Here is a 27,519-nt window from a genome sequence, read left to right as displayed (position 1 = left end):
TTTCCCCCAAGGAAAGAGCAGCTTACATTTCAGTGCTCCAGAAATGAGTTTTAGCTGAAAAGCCAGTAATGTGGGCAGTAATTACAGAAGAGCAAAATAGACAGGAGACAATATTTGTTGTAAAACAAAGATGGCTAAAAATATTTTTCCATTCAAACATAAACTTCTTTTATGGTTTCTTGAAATAAAAGAAAAAGAAAATGTTTGTGGTAAATATACTCAAACTAACTCAGTGGAATAAAAATTCACTTCCTTCATATTTTCTTTTTCGCTCTTATTAATGCTAATATTAGGGGAAATTGTCATTTATAATTGACTGGCAATGAAATAACAGCCTCCTCTTCTTGAGAGCCATGATGATGTCAAAAGGCTCTCTGTAACAGGCAGAGGTGTTTATGAATGAGTTTTAAATTCTTCTCCAACTCCTACACAGTCTTATGTGTACAGGAAGTCACCAGGAGTTGCTCCAAAGATGAATGTTGAGTATACAGTTAGAGCTCAAGTGATGGATAGCAGTGCTAAATACAAATATATAACACAGTCATAACTTTAAAGTGATAGTTTTTCAATCTTTTTGGTTGTTAACTTATGTTTGTCATGCTGCTGTTATTTTTTTGCCAGTTCTTTAAGGTTTTCAGACCAAATATGTTCAATGGAGCAAGTAGAGGACTTCCTTAAAGGCAGTTTCTGTACTTTATCACTCTAAATTCTTTTGCTACTTTTGGGCAGAGTGACTGCAAAACATTAATCTTTTCAGTGGCAAAAATGTTTTATTTTTGATGTAATTTCAGAGTTACATATTCCATCTGGCTGTCAGAGGAATGAGGGCTCATTGGAAATAATTTTTTAGATTGTTTTGTCCAGACTGTAAAAATTTATCATAACTGAGTTTTCTGGGGCTCAGGTATGATTAAAAAGAATAGTAGAGAACTGTTCTGACAGTGGATTGTTTATTTAATTATAAAATAGGTTTGAACTTTTAAAATTTAAGAGCTTTTTGAATTGCCTAGACCCCTGCAGCTTAGCATGATATTGTAAAATTTATTATAAAAGATAGAGACATACATAAAGAGTTAATTGTGAAAGCTTGATTAATGCACTGATTTTTTTTTTTGAAGGGGAGGTAATAAAGTCTTCTACTTCCCCTTGTTTTTGATATCTAAGCTGAAAATACCTTTTCAACTAAAGGGATATTTTTTAATACACTTTACCTTAATTTTTGTATGCATAAAAATATGCTAGGGCTTGCCTATAGGACAAGATCCACTTTGTTTTCAAAGAATTCCTTCATTTTAGAAGTAATTTCTACCTCCTCTTTTCCTGCTTCTCTGACCAAGAACACTTTCTCATTTTCAGTGAAGTTCTTTTCTTTTTTTCCTTATGTAGTGATTTTGGTTTTCCTTTCTTCTCCCTCTTTGGTATGTACATGAAAGCGGATGGTCTGTCGTTCACTGGGAGCAAGTCCAGACAACCTGAAGGACCCAATTAAAATCAGTATTCCACGGTATGTCCTGTGTGGGCAGGGAAAGGATGAACACTATGAGTTTGAAATAAAGGTGAGTGCTTATCATTTGCTTTTCTTTAATGCTTTTGTTCCACTAAATGCAATTTCTGGTTCTCTTTCTCTTAAGTAAGTGGCCTTGATACTGTTAAATAAGAGAGGTGAGAAGAATGCACAGTATAGGACGCTATAAAGACAAGCATTTTCCAAGTGGGTTGATTGTACAGAGGAGGCTAGTGGCCAAACTCCAGGGGTGAGCAGTTCCAGAGACAATGTCAGTTCAATTTGAGGAGTTCCAGAGATGTGGATTAAATGCCTATAGGTTATAGGAAAGGCCTTTATTGAGATGCAAGTGTCAGGTACAGAAAAGGCCTAGACTTGAAATATTTACCTGAAATAATGAAAGCGTGAAAATATTATTAAAGTATTTTTCACATATGCATGACAAAGGCTTGTTTCATTTCAGGCTGTCTTTATTGTTCTTATTCTTCCCACTCTGCATTTCCAAGGTGTTACTTCTCCAAACTTCCAGTTGATTTTCTGCACAGAAATGCTGGGGAGGAAAAAGCATATTAATTTTGTTTCCTCTGGTACACAGCCAGTGTTTTTTCAAAGCAACATCTAAAGTCTAATTGGAAATGTGTTCTCAGTGTGTGTGGACATATGTGTAGCATAACTGATATACATGGCATCAGAGGCAGAACTGGCAGCCTCCTTTACTGAATGTGCTGCCAGATGCTTTGTTAGCTGCTGTGAGGTGGAGGAGTGACCTTCCTCACAGTGTAATGGACCATTTTGGAGTTGCTCTCTCTTTTGAAAAGGTTTTTATTAAGATGGGCAGTCTCCGCTTTGTTTGTGATAATTAAATTTTCGTTTTGAAACATACCATGCCATTTGTGGGTGGAATACCTCCTTTTACGTGTTGAACTTTGATTTTCTTGGGGCTAGTGAAAGCCCAGACCCAGAGAGATGCTGAGAGATGTGTAAGTGCACATGAAACTCCACCAAGGACTCTTCTACTCAGTTTTCAGCACATGAGAATTACTGGATTAGGTAATGGTTAGTGAAGATGGCTAAAGTAAAGAGGTAGCTTCTGTTCTGATTATGTTGATGGATTTCTTTTCCAAGTATTTTTCCTTCACTGGTAAAACCCATGTAAGCCTCTACAAGATCTTATCATGAGGGAGCAGTTGAAAGAGTCTGTGCAGTTTGGCAGTTTTGGGGATGTTTTTTATAGTCATTCCCTCATATGAATCAATCAACTGCTAATGCTTTTTCCTTTCCCTCCAGGTCTGTGTCTCACAGGGGATTGCTTCTGCTGTAGTCAGGATTTAGCTCCATGCTACAATCCACAGACCTTCCACAAACTTTTCTATTTTAAACCTTTTCCATGCAGAGCTCCCAGCTCTACTTTGATCTGTATTAATCTTCAGAAGCTCCTACAGTTATTCTGTAGAAAATTAGAACACATGGAATAGCAGCTTTGTATTTTTTTTTTCCTTAAAAATCAGGAAAATGTGGCAGAGGGGGGAGATTAAATATACCTATTAATTTAATCTTTTCCTCATAGGTCAGAATACCATGTCTGCTGTCAAAATAATTCCTGATTTCAACCTTACTTCCCTTAGTTAAAGTTTATTTTCAGGTCATCCGAAATATATGTCAGTTGTGGGAAAGGACTGAGGTGTTGCTAATCTCATTTCCTTTGCTAGGTCCTAAATAAGCTTTCTTCCACAAGGTTCCTCTTTCAGGAAAATTGGTAGCTGACCTATCTGCATGTTACAGCACTTTGGAACCTGACAAAATGACAAGTGATAATTGAGTTGAATTTTAAGACAGTGCCCAAAACTGTGAATCCTAGGTATCTCAGAGGTATTTGCTTCAACAGACATTTCTAGTCTTTGTGTTTGTAATTAAATCCTGCATAGTTATATAGAGGAACAAACATAATAAATTTCTGTATATAAAAAGTACATAAAATTCTTCTTACTGCATGCAGTAATAAAGATTGTTTTGTTTATATGCCAGAAGAGAGAGAATGAGTTCCACTTTCCCTGGCAGCTTCATGGTCAATTCATAAGTCTTTCAGCTCTAACATAGTAACCAACAATATTTTGTTTTAGTGCAGGTTCAGCATCCTGTCACCATAGACAAGTATGGGAATAGGCCAGCGGGATGTTCTGTCCACTCAGGTTCTTTATCTTGATACAGAACAGAATTAAAGATGTTGAGTGGGTCTCACAAGAACTGACTGGAGAGAATTCAAAACAGGAAGAAACTGATAATTTATTAGAGTTAAGACAGCACCTTCTTTTGCAGCAGGAATATGTCATGGAGCTGTTTGTGCTAGTCTGCTATTAAGTATTCTGTATGAATTGATTCATTTCCAAAAAAGCTTCCGTTTGAGTGACAATTTTATGTGTTGTCTTTAAAGACATGATGAAACAGTAATAGCTTAATCAGGTCTAAACACATTTATGTTAGAGCTGAATTAGTATGCCAGAGAACTCCCCTTCCTTTCATGTTGTGTCAGGATATTCAGACGAGGCTGTGCTAGAAACAGTGTGGGAAGAGCTTTTGCATCAATAAAACCAGAGGCATCTGTTATGGACAGTGCCCATGGTTGCAAACAGTACCTATGGTTGGCAGAAGGAGCAACAAAGCAGCAGGGAAGGTGGAACTCCAGCTCTCATAAAGACATGCAGGGTCTCCTGAGAGGTGATGGAAACAAGGTCTGGAATCAAGCAGAGCTCTGCAGGGATCCTTTGTCAATAGTGAAAGTTGTAGATAAGCCTTCTCATTCAGCTTTCCCTCATTGTTCTGAGTTCCCTCCTTTTATTTATGCTGTTTGATATTCTTTCAAAAGTGGTTTTCCTGTGTTTCAAAGCCTTTTAGTGGTGTCTGACAAGTAGTCTAGTCTATAAGAAAAGATCCAGGCAGATGCACCCTAAGCCAGTGCTCTCTTTCAGATCCAGTTGCATTTCTGTTCAGCCAGATGCTGTGTTGGATTTGCTCAAAAAGTCCACATTTCTAGTCTAATTGAGTTGAATTTTAAGACAAATTTAAATTTAAGTCTAAATTTAATTCTGAGTTTGGTGAAGTGTTGCAGAGTGGCCATAAAGGCAGAGGCAGTTCTCATTGATACATAGTTCTTTAAGAAAATGATGCCTAAACTCCCCATAACTGCCTAAATAAAGAAAAAGTCTAATATTCTGTCGACCTTATCAGATTAATACTCTCAATAATAAAATAGAAAAAGGTTCTAAGAAATTTTTTAGAAAACTTCTGGCTTTTCAGATGCTGTTTTCATAGTGTGAGAACAGTTTAAACAAGGTCCACTTGAAGAAATATGAGTTCTCATGATGACTGTATACAATTTATCCAGCCCAGATAAAGACAGTCAGCATTTCCTGTTTTTTTTTCTAATTGCTTTCAGAATCAAGTGGAATATTGTTTTTTTTTCTCCTCCAGTCATGGTGTTACTTCTGTTGCTATGGGGCAGAAAGAGGACAAGTTCTGTGATGTGCTGTACAGTGGAATTGATTGAAAATGCCTCCTTGGTTATTTTCTATCAGTCATGATGAGAAGAAAAGATAAGGAGACAGGACTGTGATATCTCCTTTCAGATTTATAGGTTTTACATAGGAAATGGTGCATTTGAATGAGAAAAACAAAACAACCCACAATTCTGAGGCAAATCTAGGATCACAGTAGTGCCTAGAGAAGACTATTCCAAAATCTGTCTTGCAGATGTACTTAACCATATGGTTTTTGTTTTAAAATACTTTTCACTTTATTAGCAAATTATGTAAAAAGCAAAGGGCTTTTCAGAATTTCTTTGCTTGTTAAAAACATCTCCATATCTCCCTGTCCCATTCCTACAGTGTATAGTCTGTCATAGAGTTGTTTTTTTTAAATGGGGGAAAACACTCCCAACCCAGACTTGTTGGATCAGTTGTAGGAGTAAAAGGTTGTGTTGTAGAAATGCTATTGCTATGCCAGGTGCAGTGTAATTCTCTTTACACAAATGGAGTTTGATTCTGTCTGACCTAATAACATTATTGCTGTGCTTTGGGGACCAGTTAAGAGTTTGTTTAGCATTGCAACTTCTTTTTCAATCTTACCAGCTATAACAATAAAATTCAGCAATTACCTGCTAGTCTCATTACAAGAATTTTGAAAGTGAACAAAGCAAAGTAAACAAAGAGGGTGACAGGGACCAAGTCAGGTCAAACCAAGCCACCAAAAAGCAGTTCTCAAGCAGCACAGATGCATGGCTCTGCTGTTTTCCTTCCTGTCCATCTCTAACATGTTATTAAACTTTGAAGAAGAAAGCTAATAAATAATTGTCTGCAGGCAATTTGGTTTGGGTAGGTTTAGTGCCACCCTATCACCTGGACAGGTATCTGATGCCTGCTCTTCCCCAGGCTGTGTGTCTGGAGGAGTCCAGGATGCCTTGTGCTGGGTTACTCCTCTTCTGTGAAAACCCCTGGGAAAAAAAAGAGGTCCCTTTTGAATAAAGATCATACGCAAATGAAATTATCACAGCAAAATTTTACAACTCTAAAATATAAAATTAAAGCAAAAAGAATTAGAGCAAAAAGAATGCAGTGATGAGTAACATTGTTTTATGAATAGCTGTTACACTTGACCGTTGTCTACTTGAACATTGAAATCACACAGTCCTCTGCCTTAATTATTCAGAACAGGATGGTTAATTGGTTAATTGAGATCAGTGTAACATGCATATTCCTGACAGTTATTAATTGTTTTTAGTTAAACCTGCCTATGAATGTTTAATCTGTTCACCTGACTTGTAAAGTTTGAGACACTGTTAACAGTATGTTGAGGGAATGTAGTCCTTTGTGTAGGTGTCTTAAAATGACAGAATTGTGAAGGTTGGAAAAAATTTTTAAGCTCCTTAAGTTCAAATATCAACCCTGCTAGCAACATAAACATGTTCACCATTAAATCATGTCCTCAAGAGCCATATCCACCCTTTTTTGAACACTTCCAGGGATAGTAGTAGTAGAGTCAGAGATGACTTGTAGTAGCATTGAATCTTGATATGAAAGACAAATTTTTAAAGAAAGAATGAGTTTTCATTGTGGTTACATGCTAGAAGAACCTATGTTATAATGTTTGTGAAAAGTTTTGAGAAGGCCAGTTTTGTTTACTTTCATCTTTAGTTTAAAATTGAGGTAAAAATAAGAAAAAGCCCACCATAAACCTCTTTCCTCTTGTCATAAAATATGCAATAATTTCTGGTTTTCAAGACATTTCCCCTAATTTCCCTGCTCCATATACAGCAGCAAAGGCAGCTGCTGTATGAGGAGGAGGATGGAGAAGGAGTGGACCAGAAATGGGTTTGTTGCAAGCATGGGGTAGCAGCATTTGTGCTTGGTTTCTTCTGGCTTTCTTTCTTTGATTTCTGTTTCTCTTACTTATCCTACTCCATTGCAACTTTCTTTGCCTCTGGAACTTTTTAATTCACTCATGTGAGAGAACTACTTGTTAATTTTAGGAGTTACTTTAAGATTAAAAAGCCTGTGTCTTTGTGAGATGTCTTTTGTGAAGTGGCTTTGTTTTTATCTTCCTGCATAAAGTCATAGCTGGGCAGGAGTAATGCCACATATTGGGCCTGTTTGTTTCAAAACACAGCAGTGTTCAGTTTCAAGCAATGCTGGTTGGCTCTTTGCAACTCTGCTCATCAGTGCAGAATAATGTTCACTCACCCTGCAGCTTGGCTACTTGGTAGCCTTTGATCACTTGAGCTGCACAAAGACTTTTGACTGTAGAGTTAAATGCTCTAGTCACAACACTTCCATGACCCACTTAGAAGTGTCCTTAGTTAATGTCACCTAATTTCAGACAGTGTTTAGTATCTCAGTGCTAGTGAGAATTTTCCAAATGACTGATGGTAAGGTTGGTTTGCTCTCCCTCTTTGCTCCTCTTGTTATGCACTCTATTCACAGGGGTAATTATGTTGATTTTAAGAAAACTTCCTATATAAATGGAATGTTCATCACTATTTTGAAGACACAGACCAAGAGTGTCTTAAAGAAATATCTTCTACTAAAAGCTGGTATAATATTTTACCCTACAAACTGGAATCCCATTCTATGTGGTAATGAACTTTATGTGTCCAAGAAATGTGTATTTATTAATTGTCAGTTTCTATGTGTAAGAATATACATTTCTATGAATATTTCAAGAGGCTGCACTGCACTTACTCTGGATGTTATTTATTCATTAATGGAACACCCACTGATTGTAATACTGAGAGTCAAATAGCTGCACCAAGAAGTGATTGGTGACTGGGGATGTTTTAATGTGTTTACAGTCTTGTCAAACCACTGTGGATTAAGGAATGAATGTGTTCAGGTGTTTTTTTGCTTTGCAATAAGTGCTCCTTATTAAATACAGTTCTGTCACTGTAATTAAAGAAAAATTAAATAAACTTATAAAAGTTTTTAGATTTAAGACAGCTAAGAGCTGTCTATTTTAATCTTATAACTTTGTATACTGAATGGGTTTTAGTGTTGTACACTGTGTGGGTTTACTTCTGTTTCTTCTTTTTATATCGTGTGTTCTAGATAACAGTCTTGGATGAGACGTGGACAGTATTTCGACGGTACAGCCGCTTCCGAGAATTGCATAAAACTTTAAAATTGAAGTACCCAGAGGTAAGTTTTGGTAAAATTTCTTTTACAAAAAAGGGTAGAGACTTGGAAAAAAGTGCTTTGAAATATGTTTACTCAAAAAGGGAGGTGATTTCAGACAGCCAGCACAATTTCACCAACACAGTTCCTGCCTGATCAATCTAGTGACCTTTTATGATGGAGTGGCTATATTGGTGCACATGGGAAGAGCTGTGGTGTCATCTCTTTTCATCTGAAAGGCCTTTGATACAGTGTCTTGGTTTGAAACAGTTTAAACAGATGGGCACTCTGAAATGAGTAACCTTCCCCTTCATTCCAATCCCTTCCCACCAATAAGGAATCAGATATGAGTAGATATAAGTGAAAAAATAACACATTACTAACAAACAGAATGCCAACAGACAAGAAGAAAAAGGCAATAATTTCTACGTAACAAACTGCAAAAATCTCACAACCCAACTGGAGCAAAATGAGATCCAAAGTGCCAGAAATAGCCTTCCTTGAAATGGCACAGGGCAGAAACAACCTCAGTCTTGTAGGACAAAGGGACAAGATGCCATCACACCCCTCTTGGGAAGGCAGGGGCTTTACAGAGCAGTTCTAGCTGCAGGTGGAGACTTGCCAGCTCATGTAGGGTCTGCTGCTGCTTCCTCCAGCTGCTTGCAGGCTCTGCTGCTGTTGCTGTGCTCTGCACTCACAGCTGTGGGATGGGGGGAAATGACCAGCCTGTCAGTGCTGGCATGGGGTGGCCTGGCCCAGGAGTTCTCCGGCTTGTTTTGCTGCCAGCAGCATTTGCAAACTCACTTCGAAACAGTTTCTAACTGCAAAATGCAGTCTATATGGATGGCTGTGGTTGTGAAGCCAGAGCTGCCAGGAAGAGAGAGGCTCTGGTCCTGTAGTCTTGTGTCCTGGAGCAGGCAGCCGATGGATTTGGACCGCCTTGCTGGAGCCCAGGGCGACCGGCAGACACCCGCAGAACTCACCCCGAGGCAACTCAAACGCACTAACTGCACTCTCTCTGAGATGAGGGAAAAAAAACAAAAATGAAAAGAGTTCCCAAAAAGGGAGGAAAAACCTTTGCCTGAGCAAACACCGTTTAACAGCCCACAAAACAAATACCCTGCAGCAAAGAACCGGAAGATGCCAGGAGGCCGATTTTAAAAATACCCACAATAGCACCGCCCTCCCACACACACAAGGTTCCTGGCTGCAGTTGTAAGGAGACTAACAATTCTTGGGCACAAATAGATATGGAATACAGTGACATTATGGATCATCCCAGAACACATGGTCCCCACAACATCCTTTCCTCTAAATTGAAAGGAGATGGATTTGATGGGTGAACTGTTTTGGTGAATGAGGAATTGCTTGGATGATCACATCCAGTGGATGTTGGTCAGTGGCTTAAGGTCCACACATTCATCAGTGAAAAGTGGTGTCCCTCAGGATTCCATATTGGGACCAGTGCTGTTAAGTATCTCCATTAGCTGGCACAGAAGAAACAAGCATACCCTTAGCAGATGACGCCGAGCTGAGTGTGGCTCAGGAGCATGAGGGATGGGATGGGATGCCATCCAGAGGGACCTAGATGAATTTGAGGAATAGGTCCATGGGAATCTTAAGAGGTTCAACAAGGCCAAGTGCACCTGGGTGCAGGCAGTTCCCAGTATGAGTACAGGATGTGGAATGAGGGGATTCAGAGCAGCCCCACCAGGAAGGATTTGGGTGTGCTGTGGATGAGAGGCTGGGCATGACCCAGCAATGTGTACTTGCAGCCCTGAAAGCCGGTCGTGTTCTGGGCTGCATCAAAAGAGTAACCTGCAGGAATAGTGAGGTTATTATCCACCTTTGCTCTGGTGAGACCCAACCATCCAACTGGAATCCTCAGCACAGGAGGGTCATGGAACTCTTGGAGTGGATCCAGAAACGACATACTAAGATGATCAGATGGCTGGAGCATCTCTCCTTTGGGGAGAGGCTGAAAGAGTTGGGTTGTTCAGCCTGGACAAGGCTCTGGGTAGACCTTATAGCAGCCTTTTAGTTCTTGAAGGGGGGTTATTAGAGAGATGGGAACAGATTTTGCATCAGGGCTGTTGCAGTAGGACAGGGAGTAATGGTTTTAAACTGCAGGAGACAGATTCAGAGTAGAATGTAAGAAAGAAAATTTTTTTACAATGGCACAATTTTTACAAAGTGTAGAGGAGTAGTGGATGCTTCATTGCGCAGTATATTCAAGGACAGGTTAGCTGGAGCTTTGAGCAACCTGATCTAGTTGAAGATGTCCCTGCTCATGACAGAGGGTTAGACTCAATAGCCTTTAAAGGTCTCTTCCAACCCAAATGATTTTATGATTCTATAACTCCTCTCAGACGTAGGTGTCCAGTAAGACTGACAAGCCCTTCAGCACTTCAGAGATCCAAGGGTGCTTGATACAGGATGGATGTTGCAGTGAAACTGTGACTCTGTGTGTTGCTTCTGGCCATAAATTCCCTTTACTGCTGACTGGCACCCTTCTCTGGAGGTTGCTGTTTTGTTCATTGCATGATACTTGCAGTCAGATCGTGTTGTCCTGACAACTTCTCATTTGAAAGAAGAGCGTTGCTCCACAGATACCCTTTTGTAATAGTGGCTTTCAAGTTTCTGTAAAATGAAAAATTGATCTGACCACTTCAGAGACTCTGGGCATTCAGGATGAGGAGCTGTGCCTGATAGAGCTTTAGTTCATTGGAGTGAGCATTTATGGAATTAGTTTTTAGTTTTTACATATAACTTTTAATTATTAACATTTTTCTTCTTTCCTACATGTTCCCTTGGATATTAGAAGAAGTAAATCATTCAAGCAATGAAAGTGACCCTGATTTGAGAGTTAGCACAAGTAAAGAAGCTTGGGCCATATATTCATGGGCAGTATATTAAAAAATATCATTATGTTCAAGGAGAGACATGAAATAGTGTGCAAATGCTTTCTTGGTCTTTGTTAACATACTCTTCAAGCTAAAAATGAAATGAGCATGGAACAGTCCTTGAGTCTGGGGCTCAAGATTGTTCCCATTCCAAAACAGTATGAGAACCTGGAATGGAGACTACTGTGCACCAAATATCTAAGAAAAAGTTTTTTAAAAAAAAGGAGTGAGAGAAAATAAAATAAAGTCATTTTTTTTAAATGACAGAATTTTTTAAGGTAAAGTTGAGTTTTTAATAGGAAATTGAAATGTTCTCTGTATACAAATGCTTTAAAAATATTACTTGTGAGTGTCCATATCATATTTTTATTTTAATAAATTGCCATTTCCTCCTGGATTTTAGAGTTATAGTCTGTCAGCAGGAATATCCTAATTGCATCTAACTCTAGAAAAAAGAGCCAGGCAGCTATCCAGTTGACATGGAAAAGAATGGAAAAGAATCCCTGTGCAGACTGATTTTCTCCATTTAGGAAAATGTGCTGGAGTAGTCTTCTTCAGAGTTGGTTATTGGTCCTGACAGTACATTGTGGAACAACTGAATTCTTTAACAGTTGCATCAGAGGGAGATCAGCTTCGTTCTTGTTGGTAGTAATTGGATTCAGGAGGAATCTGATGTTCTTAAAGCCACTATTACAGTGTCCTGTGTGCTGCAGCATATTAATTTCACCTTTTTTCATCAACCATTTGTGACTGACAGTACAAATTCAGGCTTTTTTTGATGTTACAGGAGAAATTGGTTGTTTTTCTATTTTTATTTATTTGTTTGTTTTGAAGAACAATGACAACATGAGTAGTAATATTTGATTAAAAGAAAGAACAGCATCCAAGAGTGTACAAAGGGAAAAGATGCCAGCCTAGAGTACAGGTACATTGTTTTCTTCATCTTGGAGTTTTCCCAGCTGAGGTTGTTTTTATTGTCATTAACAGTTCATGGTATTTTTCATGTGGATTTTATCTGTATTTTAAATTCTCTACACTGCTCACTTTGTAAGTATCTTATAGAGGCAATTTTCTTTTGCAGCTTATTTTCTTTTATCATCTTCTCTCTTGTTTGTGGTTTTGCTTGCAAGGTCAAAACATTTGCTAATTTAATATGCCAGTTTGTTCCTTATTGACACTTCTGTGTTGCCATATGCTTGTGTCTTAGGTAAACTTACTGGGATTCACATTTAATGCATTAACGAAATGATTGGTTTAGTTATGCCAAAGCATAAATCTAATTTCCCATGTAGGGAACACGTTATAATTTATTAAGCTATCTGTTCCTTTGTGAAGAAGTTTTGTAAGTCACTGCAAATATCAAGTCTTACAAGGGTGCCTATAGTATCTTTTTCCAGCCTTGAATGGGCTTTCACTTCACAACAGCTTTCATTAAATTATCAGAGAAGTTCAAATATACCCATGTTTGCTAAATACCAAGCCTGCTGAAGATTAGGAGAAGCCAGATAAGCATTTGATCATGTCAGCTAGTGGTTTTAGATAGGTACTGGCACACAAGTACCTGATTTGGAAACCCTTGCAGCACCGATGATGTCTTCTGTTTTACACAGCACAGGCTGTTGTGTTGTGTCCATTCCTGCTTTGAGACTTGGAGCATCACAAGGGAATGGCAGGTTTGTGGGCAGAAAAGACCTATATAATATGCAATGGGCTTTTTCTACTCATCAGCATTTCTACAAACTACTGTGTTCTTGTTTATCAGAGGGGAAGAGCATGTTGTGATGGATGAAACAAAATATTGTATGCTGCAGTAAAGATCTGGCATTTGTTTTCTTTGAAGGAATTTCATTAACAGTGTTGTATATGTGAATGATTGATGGCTTTCCATATTTTTACCTTTATTTAAAATAGCTTTAATTAATGGTAATTTTGGATTCATTTTGCAATGTAAGTAGTAGTTCAGTTTGTTTGGTAAATTGAAACTCATCTGTCTGCTTCTGCTTATCTGTCATTGAACTAATTTAGGATTTACCATGATGCTAAAATGCATTTTAATACCAAACTTGGCAGAGTTGTGTCTTTAGTCACTATGTATTATTCCAAAGAAACTTGATCTTTAAAAGGATCTATCAGAATCTATCAGAGTTGAGTTTTATTTTGCACAGTTCACCTTCCCACTCTAAATTAATATTTATAATGAACAGCAAAAATACTGTGGGCATGTTTAATATATGAGTGTCCTGCTTTTAGAAGTGAACTTTACAGCTCATTAGTTGCTCAGCTCTGAGTTACTATATCAGTATTTTAATAATTTGCTGATCTTGCATTTCATGTTTCTGCCACTGAATTCCCAAAGGGATATCTTGGCAAACTGATTTATTAGGAAGGTTTTAAAAAGAAGTATCTCTTTCAAAAGCAGAAACTTATCTAGTATCTTCCAGTCTTACAAGATGTCATATAAATCTGCACATTTCTTCTAATGTAATTAAGGGGCTGCTGACAACTGCATATCTAACTAAAATATGTCACATGCAAATTTTGAAAGACTGAAGAAGCTGCAGCAGGGTGGGACTGAGCAAGTGGCAGATAACTACCAAGCATTTAACAGTGTCTATTTTTTGGGGGGCCCTACATGACTGTCATCTGCCCAGCTCCAGCTTCTTACACTGCTAGATTGTTAATGACCATTTTATTACTTTATTACAAGACCATACTTGGCTTTCAGTTGCAGAAGTCTTTCTAATGAATGCACTTTTTGTTTATTAGTCAGAGAGCCAATGGACTCTACATTCTCAATAGAGAAGTGAGAACTTCCATAGTTAGATTCTCCTGGTTTTCCCTCTGTCTTCATCTTTTCTTGCCAGTTACTGATTTTGGAATAGTTCCAGAGTGTTGGTTTCTACAGAAAACTTTTCTTTCTATCCACATCTTGCTGCAAGGCAAATCTCACTCTCCTAACACTTTCTTGTCTCTACCCTCTTTCAAAGGAGAGCAGAGAAACAGTTCCTATTTGTCTTTCTCCTAACCAAATCCAAGGTTTATGAAGTCCCTCCTTCATGTGGGAGTCCTTAAGTCCCACTTGAATCCAGGTTTTGTGGGGTTTTCACTGTAGGCTCTGCTTATGGGATTCCCTGTCAGTCATCTTGAACACAGTGTGCATAAACATCTCTACTTGTTGTTAAGGAAAGCACCTTCCATAGAGGCATTTTTATTGCTAATAGTGATTCTTGACTTAAAATATTAGAAAATCCCTGGAGAGTTGCCAAGGAGAAGCTACAAGGTGTGCCTGTGTTTGTAGATTCATTCATGGACATAAGGACATATGTCTCTCCTGTTCAGCATGAATGCCAAAGCTATTGACTTCTTTAATTAATTCTGATATTTAACAGAATGCAATAATTTCTGTAATATCTGTATTTAATTTATGGAGGTCTGTATAGAAGTATGTCTTTGTGTTTTTTGGGGTCTAAGGCACAAAGGAACTGTTTATAGTTTAAAAATAATATGGTATTACCTATAAGAATTGCATGAAACTCAAAGAGCAGAAAATATTTCTCAGATTTTTCAGAAGCACTAAGTAAATGTTTTCAGAAATATGCTGAAATCAAAGCAATTGTTGCAAGCTTAGTTTAAAAACACCTTTAAATAATTTGAAATATTTCAGATTTTTCAAAACTCAAAAAGTAGTCTGTTTTTCTTCCTAAGTATTTTGCATCTCAGTGAAGAAAGGCAAGTGTTTGCATCTCAGTGATGGCAGTACCTTTTTAATCCATCCATACTTAAAACCACCCCATACATAATGTGTATGTTTGCTATTAAAATAGAGCAGACACCAGTTTTTTAATTGTTTAAGTTCATTTTAGACACTTTTCTACTACTGCTTATTGTTCAGGTGTAGTTCAGCTATGTAATGATTAATGAAGAGTCATGGACTGTTTATGGAGTCACCACTGACTGCTCTCACTGTCCTTTCCTTTTGACTCTGTTCTCCTCTTTTGGGTGACTGCCAGGGAGGGATCTCTGTTTCCTTTGTAAGTGGTCCATACATCTGGTGCTCTTGGTAAGCAATCAGTGGAAGAAATCTTGAACATGAACTGCTGGTACAGATAATGGAGAGGAGATGAATTTGAGGTGAAGTCATCAATTTTAGGAGAACATCCTTGGATTCTGGAAGAGATCACTGTCAGAGAAATGCAATATTTTAACATGGTTGGTGTGAATTTCAGGATTTTTATTCTCCCCCCACCGCCCTGAATGATCTCAAGGATAATTAGGCACTTTCTGTGTACTTATGTAATGATTAAATTAATTTTTAATGTCTTATCAGACATGCAGAATTCTCCCATCCAATGAAGAATGAAAACAAAAATCAAACCAGGAGTGGAGCAATAAGGCAGCAGACTTGTGCAGAGCAGTGTTTGGGCTGTGATCTTGGCTGTCTGACTACTCCAGTTCTGCTTTATAACTCTGCAGCTGTAGAGTTTTATTGAATGCAACATTTAGGTTAATATTCTGTGATCAAGGTACTTGGCTTGCAGGACTGACAAGCCTGTTGCCGTGCAACTGGTGAGCTCCTGGAGCTTAGGAGCTAATTTGGCAGCAGAAGTCAGAAGCTTATTGCATCAGAACTGGTTGGCCTGGAACTGCTGATTTTACCACTGGATTTTTTACTGGAATTTGTAACTGTATATTTAGTTAGTATGTAAGCTTTAGGTAGTATGCTCACATTGAATGCAAAATTCTGGACATTTGGATTTTTCCAGTGTTCAATTTTAAACAGCATAGAGTAGTACATTTGTAAATAATGGAACTTTCCTAAGATGATGTTGAAAATTATTTTGTTCTGAATCCTGCTGTGCTTATGCCAAAGTCATGATCCTGGTGTAACTGAAGTCCCAATCTATTCACAAATGCATTCATTGTTGACATTGATGTTTAGAAACTCTTGATATCAAGAAACAATTTAAAATCAGGGGTTTCATGCACTAGAGAGAGCAGGGTATGGCATCTAATACTGAACATGAGTGTACATATCTTGCTACAGATTCTATATCATCATTTTAGAAAGTTCATGTTTATCTGGATATGGATTTGCAGTTCAGGTTCTTTCATGGTGCCCTATGACCCTTTGTAAAACATAGTCTCTAACAATATTTTAAGATTTGTCTATTTCTTTGAAAATTTGATCCAGTGAAGAAATAAGCTTGTGGATGTGTTTTGGCTGAACTAGAAGGATATTTCTGGGTGTCTGGATATGAAGTAGCAAATTTGGTTTGTTTTTTTTTTTTCCACATATTCAAGACAAATGTACTGCACTTTTGGTTTTAAACAATGGTAAAATATAATAGGACTCACAGATTTAATATGAGAACTATAGGACAAACACCAAGCACCAAGAAAAAAAATAGTCTAAAGGCCTTTTTTTTTTTTTTTTGTTAATGGAAATTGTCTATTAGGGCACAGGTAAAAATGAAAATTATTTGCAACATTGATGTGCTTGGAAATAGCAAATGCCATGATGTTTATTCTGGCAGAATTATATGTCATAAAGCATTTAGAAAATAGTTTTTGAAGTATGAATCTTAAATTAAGGACAGACCTTAATTTTTGCTTTCTAGCCTGGGAATTTAGTAGCCATGGTAATACATCTTTCCATAAATATTGAAAAAAAAAAAAAGTAGTAAGTTTTAGAACACATATTTGTGTGTAAACCTTTTCTAAGTATATGATTATAGCCTTCGGCTTCTTTCAGTACAAATTACGGTAATTATGATATAGTTAAATGTAACATTCATACTCTTGTCACCCAGAACAGCCAGGAAGTGCATACACAGGAAGCATATTTTATCACATGCACGTTTCCAGCTCCCATTCCTAATTACATTATGTTCAGATCATTCTGCAACCCTGCAGGTTTATATATGTAGTACTCCCATCTCAGCCCTAGTTTGACACTATTTATATATGGGATTTAAGTGGTAGATCCTTAGAAGCTTCACCTGGCCTTTCTTTCTGCAGCATGAGACTGCTGAAATTTTTTAAAGATTTTTTTTGCATATTTCTCAGTACATCTATCTGCAAATGAACCGGAGAATTCATTCCAGTAAGTGTGGAAAACATCGCTGCTAACCATATCATATAGTTCAGTGAACACTTGAATACAGGGAAATGTATTTATTTCAAAAGGTCACTCTGAATTCATAGTTGTTAACCAGGACTGGAGAATCACAGACAACAGCAAACCCTCCAGCATATTTGCTTCCAGCATAATACACAATTCTCAATCTATTTCTAGTTGGTAAATGAAATCAGTGTATGAATTTCTTGTCATAAAACAGAATCTGAATGTCTAAGAGCCTTTAAAAAACCCAATTTTCAGATTAATTAGTGTTTGTTCTTGCTTTGGGTGCTAGATTAGTGCAGCAAGATTTTCTTGGCTTGGTACATAAAATTCTACAGAAATACAGCTTCTCTCTATCTCTTCTCCCTTCCTTTCTTTTCTTTCCCTCTGGGGTTGTTGATGAGACCTGGTCATTTTTGGTCTTTCCCTAGCAGCAGCTGAAACCTGTGAGCTTCCAAACAGTGAGCTTTATCAGAGTTCTGATAGATTCAGAATGAAACAAGTTTAATCAAATGCCAGGTTTCATTGATTGTGCTGTGCAAAAGTCTTGTACATGAGTAACATAGAAATTGAAAAAAAAAAACACTTAGAGAAGTGTGAGTCTGTCATCTCATAATTGATGAACCATTTGACAGAATAATTCCTTTGATTATTTGATCATCTGATTTTCAAGGTTCTCTTCAATTACCTACTGAATTTGCATAATATCAAAATATTCATATTGTTTTATCAGTAAAGCAGTTTTGTATGGATAACAGCTATCTCTGAGAGAGGAATGCCTCTGAGAAGGATTCCTAGACAATATAGCTGGAGGTTTAGGTGCTCATTGAAACTGAGCCACTTTTTAGCTATTTCTGGCTGTTGATTCACTTGGGGATTGCCACAGGCTGCAACCCTGTGTCTCTGTCTTCGTGCTGCTTTATGAAAAGCAGGGGGGAGGATTGGAGGTTTTGCTGGGGTTTTTTTGGTTTTTTTGTTTTTTTTTATTATTACCTTCCTTCAGGAGACTTTTGGACATGTACACCATTAATCATGAGCTGCTAGTGACAGTCTCATTGTCTTCCACGGAGTTTGTGAAGAACAGCTTCTTCTTGTTGGGTTTGTCAGGAATATGCTGCCAGATTAAGTAGGTCTTTCAAGTAGAATCTTTTCCTATCAATTGGTAATAGTGACCCAACTCAAACTAGTTTTTGTGAAAATACCCTGGTTAATTTTGAACAAATAGCATAGACAGTAACAAAAATTGTCAGGCTCCAACTGTACTGCCTGTTGTGTTTTTTTCTTACACATTTAGATGGTATTACTGGCACAACTGCATATGTTTGCTAAACTTTATTCACTCTGTAATCTGAAAAATTATACCATGCCTCTCTTGTGCTTCATGAGGCATCTTTTGCATAGGATATTTCAGGTTTTTCCTCTCTTTGAAACCACTAGGAGAATGAATAGGGAAATACAGATTGCAGATTTTGCAGCACAGTAAGAATATTTAGCTGTTTGTTTTGGCATTGCTGTATTCATCAAATGAGCGATTCATTAACTAAATGGTATTGAGATACAGGTGACTCTTATCTGATGTAATCTGCAACAAAGGAAAGCTTCTGAAAAATTTCCCCCTCTGTATCTAGTAACAATTGTTACACATTTTAATCTACATTTATGGCTTATAGTTTCTCTAGCTACTCTAGAGTAAAAGAGCAGAAGTGCTATGCTGAGCCTTGTGCTCCCTAGCAAAGAGGGGCATGTTTGCCAGTGACACCAGTGTGATGCAGGAACGTGTGCTTGTAGCTTGGAAAGCCAGCTGCATCCCAGGCTGCATCTAGAGCAGTGTGGACAGTAGCTGGACTTGTGGGAGAGAGTCCAGAGGAAGGTTGGAAAGATGCTCAGAGTTCTGGAGTGCCTCTCCCATGAAGACAGACTGAGGGAGCTGCCTTGGGATGAGAGGACTCTGGGGACACCTTTGGCACCTTCCAGTACCTAAAGGGGCTCCAAGAGATCTGGACAGGGACTTTTTGCAATGGCATGGAGTGACAGGACAAGGGGGAATGGCTTTAAATTGACAGAGGGTAGGTTTAGGTTAGATCCTAGGAAGAAATTCTTCTCTGTGAGGTTGGTGAGGCATTGGCACAGGTTGCCTAGGGAGGCTGGGGCTGCATCACCCCAGAAGTGTTCAAGGCCAGGTTGTACAGGGCTTGGAGAAGCCTGGTCTGATGGAAGACATCCCTTCCATGGCAGAGAGGTGGAATGAGATGGGCTTTAAGGTCCTTCCCAAACCAAACCATTCCATGATTCTAAAACCAACCTTAAGGTTAGCGATTTTACAAACTACAAGAGGCATTTTTTGTTTAAGGGTTTTTTTAAGTATTCATTTATCATGTTCCTGCTAATGATCTTTCAGACTCAATATGGTGAAAATAATACTGTGTTTCTCAGTTAAAAATGATTTGGCTTTAGAAGAAAGGAAGGAAACAATTTCTCTGGCCTGTGCACCTGGTAGTACAGGTACTAAATATGTTTCTAATGCCTTGTTTGGTATTCACAGTGAGATCTTGCTGTAAAGCTCTCTTCACTGCTGTAATATAAATATATTAAAAAAAAAAAAAAGTGGGAGGGCCTTTTTACCATCTGTCTCTGCAAAACAACATAGAGAAAGCTCCATCTTACAAAAGAGAATTGTCAATCCCTCTAGAAAGCCTAAAGCAAGAAAGCCCAAGCCAAAAAAAAAAATAAAAATTAGACATGCCTATATCACAAAAATCAATAAAATACAATCTCTTGTGGTTTAATATGAAAATAAACACAAAGAAGTGGCTTTCAGGAAAAATATTGAGTTGCAGGTTTAGAATTGAAGATGTCAAGAGAAGACTGAAAGCAGAGGATGTTGTCCGGTTTACTATAGGACATATTTCAGAACCAAAGTCAGGAATAATAGTGTTGGAGGGTAAGCTGTCTGGCCATGTCTGAAAACCAAAATTCAATATGAGAATGTTAGTGATGTGAGGGAGAGTGAGATGAAAAAGCACTCTTCTCATGGGTGCCAAACTTTGGGACACGTTGTTAAAACATTTGATTAATTGAAGGTTATCTATAATTGGTTAAAATGCTGCAAATAACAAAAAGCATTAAAATAACAAAAATAATGGTTTTGTTTATCTACTTTCTTATTTATTGATTTTATTATTTTCTGTCATACTTACCTGTAGGTACTATTGGGTATTAATATTATTAATATTGATTAATATTAATTAATATAATTAATATAATTAATATTGGGTATTAATGATGCTTTGATATTTCTTTAAAACTGCTGCTGAACACTGCATGTCCTAGTCTTGTTATGTCTTCTCTGGAAAAAAAAAAAAAAATTGAAACAGAGCTTTAGCAGTATTTTAAATCCTTTAATTAATCACCATACATTCAAATTTAACTACATTTTTTTTTTTTTTTTAAATCAGGGAATAAATAAGTTCAGTTTTTTTATAGTAACAGTAATGTAAAGTAATTGCAAATTAATGTACTGCAGGGATTTATTTGAATAGGTAGAACAGCATAATTTCCTGGTTTGTACTTCTGGTAGAATTTCTGATTGTACCTGAAGGCTCATATGTACTGTAACTCATTGTAAAGTTGTTGTAAAAAAAAAAAAAAAAAAGAAAAATATAATGTGCTTTTTTAGCTTTCCCCTGTTTTTCTGGGTTACTAAAATGTAGTAAATGTGGTAAATGTGTGGGTGGAGCAGCATGACTTTTACACAGACTCAGTGAAGCAGTGTTTGTTGGGGAAAAACATTGTTGTAGAAAGCATCTGATAGGTGGGAATTACAAAATTACTGACATGTAATCTACACCCAAATTCTTACAACTGTGAAACACATCCCTGTTTTTTCCCCTGCCCTAAGTAATGATGTTGGTTCAATACCTTATTGGCTTTTTCATGAGTGTGTCTTTGAGATTTCCATGTCTGTGTGGGTCTCACAAAGCATTTAGTTTTAAGTGCTTGATCAAGAAATTTTATTATACTTGGAAACAAATATCTATTCTTACCCACTATCCTGACTCTCAAGAGCAGTACTAAATATGGCATTGCTCATGAAACTGATAGTAACAGTGATCTTTCTGTACCCAGAGTTGCTTTTCTGCCCTGCACATTCAAAATCCTTTGTGAAGCAAGCTCCTGAAAATATACCTGTTAAGTTTATTACAGTTATTTTTAGTTACCTGTCATTTTAAGCTTTACCTAGTGGCAACAGCATTAGTGAAAGGAAAATTTGTATGAGGCTTACAGCTAGTTTTTAAGTCTGTGATAAAGCAGCTAGTTCTTAAGTGTCTATACAAATAGACACAAGTGAAAATGAATGTATAACCTGTGTGACTATCAATCACTCTTACTTTTGGAGGGACTAAATAATTCCTTTTAAGCTTCCCATTTGCATGCCTGCACTCCCTTTTCTCTAGTGTTACCACTTTAAATGATGCAGAAGGCTGTCTAACTTCTCCTTATAATCAGTCCAGTTTGTTGTGAGAGTTAGCACTTTATATCTTCTAACAAATCACACTGGAAGGCATACTGCATGTTTGTTTGCAGGTGTATTTCTCTGTGACAGCTGTTCTTTAAGACCTTGAGATCTGCCATTAATTTTGAGTAGTCAGAAAAGCATCCATCTAGTCAGCAGTACAAATCATTGCTGCTTGTTGATGAGTTTTCATTATTAACATTTCTCAAAGGCAAGGGTGACTGAAATTTACAGCATCAGTCAGCCACATGAGATGGGGTTGTGTCATTAAATGCTGCCAGATGTCACTGAGATGAGTTCATGTGCAACAAGCAGATCTTAGGGAGAGCTGTAAAAACTACTGTGGCAAATCCCCTTCTCTGACCCTGTTTCTATTGCTTAAATCAATTGGTATTGTGACTTCTCAGTGTGGAGTCCAAGTGGCCTGATAGGATCAGCAGGAATGTGATGCAGAGCTGGGGCAAGGTTGTATGCAGCTGTGGTGAAGTAGGGGTTGATGCATGGCCCACCTTGTGCTATTGCAGGTACGGCCTTGACCTTGCTGGAAATCCCAGCAGGAAGATAATGAATCAAATCCCAAACTGTTTTTGAAAGAAAAATAAACCCTACAGAGATCTCCAGAAAATAACTTTATAACCTTTTTGAGAAGTGGGGTTTGAGTCATACCTTTATAAAGATTGATGTGTTGAACTCTGAAGACACAACCTCGCTAAACCAGTAAATGTTTCTTTAAAGAACTAACCAAGACCTGAGACTGCATGAAGAAAGATTAATGTTTAGTTGGAAAAATCATGACCTAAGAGCATGAGAGAGTAGGTATTAAACTTGTCCATTTAATCTCTAGGTCAGCACATACCCTTGTCTTAGATGATGGTCTTCCACGCTATGCTGGTATTTTTCTCCCAGAGACTTCTCTCTTGGGGCAAGGGATAGATGAACAAGGGAGCAGAAGCAAGGTTGCAAAGACATGGTATGTTAGGAATTTTTCATGCTGATTTTCCAAACACATCTACAACTCAAATTTATTTTTTTTTTTTAATTTGGTTTTGACTGGTTTACCTCTAAGGCAGTTGTATTATTTTGTTGATGTATTCTGCTTCTGCACTATCTTATTCTGCCTTTTTACAGCCTGTATATGAAACTTAAAATATTTTCTTTGCCATTTGGGCCAATTTTTGTCTGCCTCTCCTTCACTATACAGGTATTGTTTTCTATTTAGAAAGATGCCCTGGCTATATTAGTTTCTGATTTTTATAAAAGATTAAAATCCCCAAACTGCATAATTGTATAGAAATATGCTAGGTTTGCATGAACTTTGTTACATCCTATTGCTCATTTTCATGGGTGTTCTGTATTTAAATGTTATTGTACTACTTATAATGGACCAAACAATGAAGTAATTTGTCAAGTATTATATAGACTCTCGTTTATGGCTCTATTTTGGTATGCTGTTATTCTGAGTAGTCTAGAATTGCTTTAAGGAAAATACTCCTGTAGTTCCAGATAATCTCTTTGGCTGCAGTTAATTTGATTTTGCTCGATAGCAGGAGGCAAACTAAATGGAGTTAAATTTACATGGATTAAAACACAGCCTCCCCATCTCACCATAGCTCCAAAACTGCAGATTAAGTCTAGGTCATCTTGCTGGTTTAAAGGAGAAACATGGATATGAGAGCTCTCAAACCGTTTTCATAATTACAAATGATTGATGGGCAGGTAGACATGATTCAAAGCGAGAAATCTTTGAATGACCAAATCCTATTTGGTCATTTTGCATCATCATAGGGAGGTTTCAGGGTGGTTGAGAGGAGAATTTCTCTTTTGGTTTTCTTGTCCCTCTTAAGTGGGACAGAGAAAGTTGAAATGTTCTTTGGAGAAACAATTGTACCTGTGAGAGGAAGGAAAATGATCTTGAAAATTCAAAGAGAATTGCTCAGAACTAAAGGCAGAGATGTGAGAGCTTGTGTGTCCTGAGAAGATGCTCATTTGTTGTTGAATGCCAATTTATTAGGGGTTAGTCACAGCATCCTGACTTGAAACAGAACTGCATATATTTATGGGAGGAGATGTAAGTGCTTGTGCTTCTTGGAACTAAGATATATACATACATACATACATACATACACACACACACACACACACATATATATATATATATATATATGTGCATGGTGTTCCATTGAGTAGGAAAAAAGCAATGAATTGTAATTGGAAGAAGTTGCCAAATTGCCTGCTTGGCAGGTTAACCCTTGGAAGGTCTCCAGTGCACTCTGACCTCAGTGCGATGTGTGCTGGAGGGAATAAAACACACCTGGCTCACTGGGCTGTTGGCATTAGGGGCTGAGCAAAAAGCACCATGTAAACCAGGAGTTGCTCCTAGCCAGAAATGAAAAGGTTAAAACAGCTCTGTGGTTAGGTAAACCTTTGGCATGCAGCAAAAAGATGGACAGCAGAAGGAAAATAATGTTCTTGTGTACATGGAGCAGCTTCTTTGAAGACAAAAGGCTGTGCTGTGAGGGAGCTAGGAAGAAAATTGTGGCATAAATTGTGTACAGAAAATACCCGGGGGCAAAAACAACCAAAAAACCCAAACCCCAAAACTCCAGTACATTGCTGCAATCTCATGCATTTGTCAGAAGGGAAGTATTTGCCAACCAATTTATTTAGGATTTTTCAGAGTAGACTACCCAAGAAAGGTAGTCTCATTCCCTTGTGTGTGTTTGAGTGAGATCCAGGCCCTGATGCCTGAAGCAGCAAGGAGAGAAAACGATGGAGAGCTGTAAGCCTGGGAGCTGAGACACAGCAGGGATGAGCCTAAAGCAGCTCTCAGCTCTCAGAAACACTACAAAGACCTTGGGTGCAGAGTTTGCTCCCCTCAGTGACCATGAAAGATTGACTGTTGGGCTGGTACTGGGGACCCTTCCTGCAGGAGGAAGATTGCTTACACCCTTTTTCCTGTTCCTTTCCTGGTCATTTGAGTTTTCCTCAGTTTAGGAGGTTAATTACCCTTGTTTGTTATGATAAATAGTGACTTTTGTTGCTGCTGTTTAGCCATCTCCAGGGAGTTCACTCATTAGAATGCTGATATGGGTCCACCTCAGAGCTTTGGCTAATCCTTGGATATGCTGCCTCTTGAGAATATCAATTCCCTCTCCCCTTCTGGCAGATAGTAGGGGGGATTGCAAAGGACCCAGGGGAATAAGGAAAAGAATTAGGTAGGTCATGCAGGAATGGAGGAAAGCACAGTGTTGAAACAGAGACGAGTTGGGAAGCTGGCAAGTGGGGAAAGAGCATGTTGGGATAGATGAAAAAAATAAAGTATTAGAAATGGAAGAGGAAAAGTAGTGACAAGCTGAATATCCAGAAAGTAATTCCCTGGATATTCTCTCTCCCTGATTAATTGATAATGGAAAATAATGTCTTTGTTCCTTCTGTCCTCTGACATCATGACTTGCCTGCAGCATACATGTTGGGAGAGCACTGAAGGGTTTACACAGTGGAGGACTCTGTTCCTCTTTTGTTCAAAGGAGAATAAGTTTAGAGATTTCTTCACACAACTTCATATAGATTGAGATATATCAGCTGAAAATATGACTTAGGTGGTATTATATGTTATTTTATTGTTTTCATTTTTAATGGATAGTATATCAAATTATTTCTCTTTGTTCTCCATTTGATTGTTTTCAGAATTTATAAAGCAACCTTTACATGTCTAGTAAGTGTTAACTTTTGACCTTTGCCTACTGCTTTCTTATGAGATTGTGTAGAAAAGGTAATTTATCTCAAACAAATTATATATAAAAATATAGAAAATAAGCTTCTGATAGTTTGGGTTTTGTTTTTTCACTTTGAAAAATCCATAAATACTTGGTGCAAGTTCCTAGTTACAAATACAGCTTCTGGCTAGTTTCTTTATAGTCTGTGAGTCTTAGCACACCTTGAAAAATTGAGGCTTAAGTTACTTTGTTTAAACTTCAAAAACTAAAGGTAGGAGTTTTTTCTTTCATTACTCCCTGCAAAATCAAGTCAGCTGCAGCCACAGTGGCTGCAAAATCGTGCCACATTCTTTTCTTTGATTTTTCTCATCTGTGACAGAGATTTCTGGTACAAAGGATCAAAAGTCAGACCTACTTTTTGAAAAATGAGAAAATTCAGAGTTGTAAAAGTAACATGAGAATTAAAGATGACTGACTTTTTAATTTAAATAGTTAGCATTTCCTTAATTTTCTTTTTTCCCCTTTCCCCCCTCCATTTAAATATATCAAAACATTGAAGTACAAAGAGAATTTGGGATGAAAGGTTAAAGATGACTCAGCCTCCATCAATGTCTGCCCTGTTTTTCTTTTTTAAAAGTCTTTTACCTTATTGTAGGCACTAAGGCATAGACTGTACCAGCCAAAGATAATGAGATGTTTCAATCTGCAGATTTTTGCTTGATGTCAGAATTTTTTTTTTAATGTTTAGGAAGCATAACACTTGGAACAATTTCATGTTTCAGAAGTGACAAGCCTACCTGGCTGTATTATGTGGTATTTTACTTTGGTTCATTGTATGTTGAAATATCTGCAAAGTATTGTACAAGAGTTTTCATTAACATGTTCTGTTCTGCTGTACCATAAAACCCCTGAACTGAATTAAATCCAGCAGGTCCCCAAGCTGACATAACATCAGTGAAAAGTCTCCAACAGATGATAGTAGAAATTAAAGGACACCCTTCAGATGCTGATGACTACTTTTCATAAAGGTTCTGCAATGAGAGTACACCCCATCCCAGGCAGAGCATTTCATGGTACTGGAGCCTTCATTTTCACTCTCTTGGTTTCCAAAAGGCCAATCTCCAAATTTGCATCTCTCCCTGGGGCTCAGTAGTTGAAGACTATGAAGTAGTCATAGTTTCATTTTAAAAGGGTTTGCTTCCATATAGATGTTGTTAGGTATGTGCTGTTTCCAGGATCTTAAGGTCAGAGCTGTATGTAAGATAGAACAGGTGCCATCTGCTCTTACCAGCATTAAACAGCTGCTAAAACGTCTCCTGACTGCAATGTGGGAGAAGTGGAATCCATTCAGCTCTTCAAAGTTTACTAGAATAATGTGTACTGGGTACAAAGCACCTTCTGCTTAAGGACTGAAGCTAATACTGTCTAAATTTGATTGTACTGACCCACAAATACTCCATTGTGGCAGGCAAGTGTTTTTTCTTACAGATAATATTGCAGAGACAGACAAATAACATGCCTCTAACTAGACCCTGAAATAAGACATGGTCTTTATTTATTGTAAAGTAATTAAGGGGTAAATTGCAAATGACTGTTTGCCTCTTTCTACAACTGCTACTGCCTAGCAATGATTGCCAGGTAGGATAAACATCATTAACTGTAAAAAGTTTAATGTCTTAAAGACATCAGGGGTGCTGATATGTAGTCTTGAGGTCTCTCTGTACTACTTTAAAATATATCATCTGGATTTGCCTTTTGGGCCTAAGGATAGTCCCAGCCTTGCCCATGGTACAAACATGCACGTGTGTGCGCACTCCTGTGGATATAATGAAATTTGGATTGCAGTGATGCAGTGATTAATTTTAGTAGGGAGATGCTTCTGCTGTCAAAATAAAAATTAGAATCTTGCACGCTACATACAGAAGCTTCTCAGGAAATCATTCAAGCCCTCTCTTCCTATCAGGCTGGGGAATATGCCTCTTAATTTCCCCTGACAGAAAATACATCACCTCATCAGCAGCCCTAGAAAATGACAAAACAACCCTGCCAAAAAGGACTGCCTGCCAAATGCTTCCATTGCCACTACAGGAAGTGAGACGTGGA

The 27,519-nt window shown here is 37.7% G+C and overlaps 1 protein-coding gene across 3 annotated transcripts in view; it reads left to right on the top strand.

The window, feature by feature from the left end:
- The window catches only part of KIF16B (kinesin family member 16B), a 137,520-nt gene that overhangs the window by 85,607 nt on the left and 24,394 nt on the right, over positions 1–27,519 (top strand). For 2 of the 3 annotated variants that reach the window (XM_015620839.3, XM_015620838.3), the window contains 2 exons: positions 1,434–1,556; positions 8,098–8,187. In XM_015620839.3, the coding sequence (XP_015476325.1) occupies positions 1,434–1,556; positions 8,098–8,187 (213 nt within the window). Of the gene's footprint in view, positions 1–1,386; positions 1,557–8,097; positions 8,188–27,519 lie in introns of those variants that run through there. The other variant, XM_015620843.3, reaches the window with a different exon arrangement.

This window comes from Parus major, chromosome 3 (assembly GCF_001522545.3).
Source record: "Parus major isolate Abel chromosome 3, Parus_major1.1, whole genome shotgun sequence".
Classification (NCBI taxonomy): domain Eukaryota; kingdom Metazoa; phylum Chordata; class Aves; order Passeriformes; family Paridae; genus Parus; species Parus major.
Note: the sequence above shows the minus strand (reverse complement) of the source record. Positions and strands in the feature narration are given on the sequence as shown.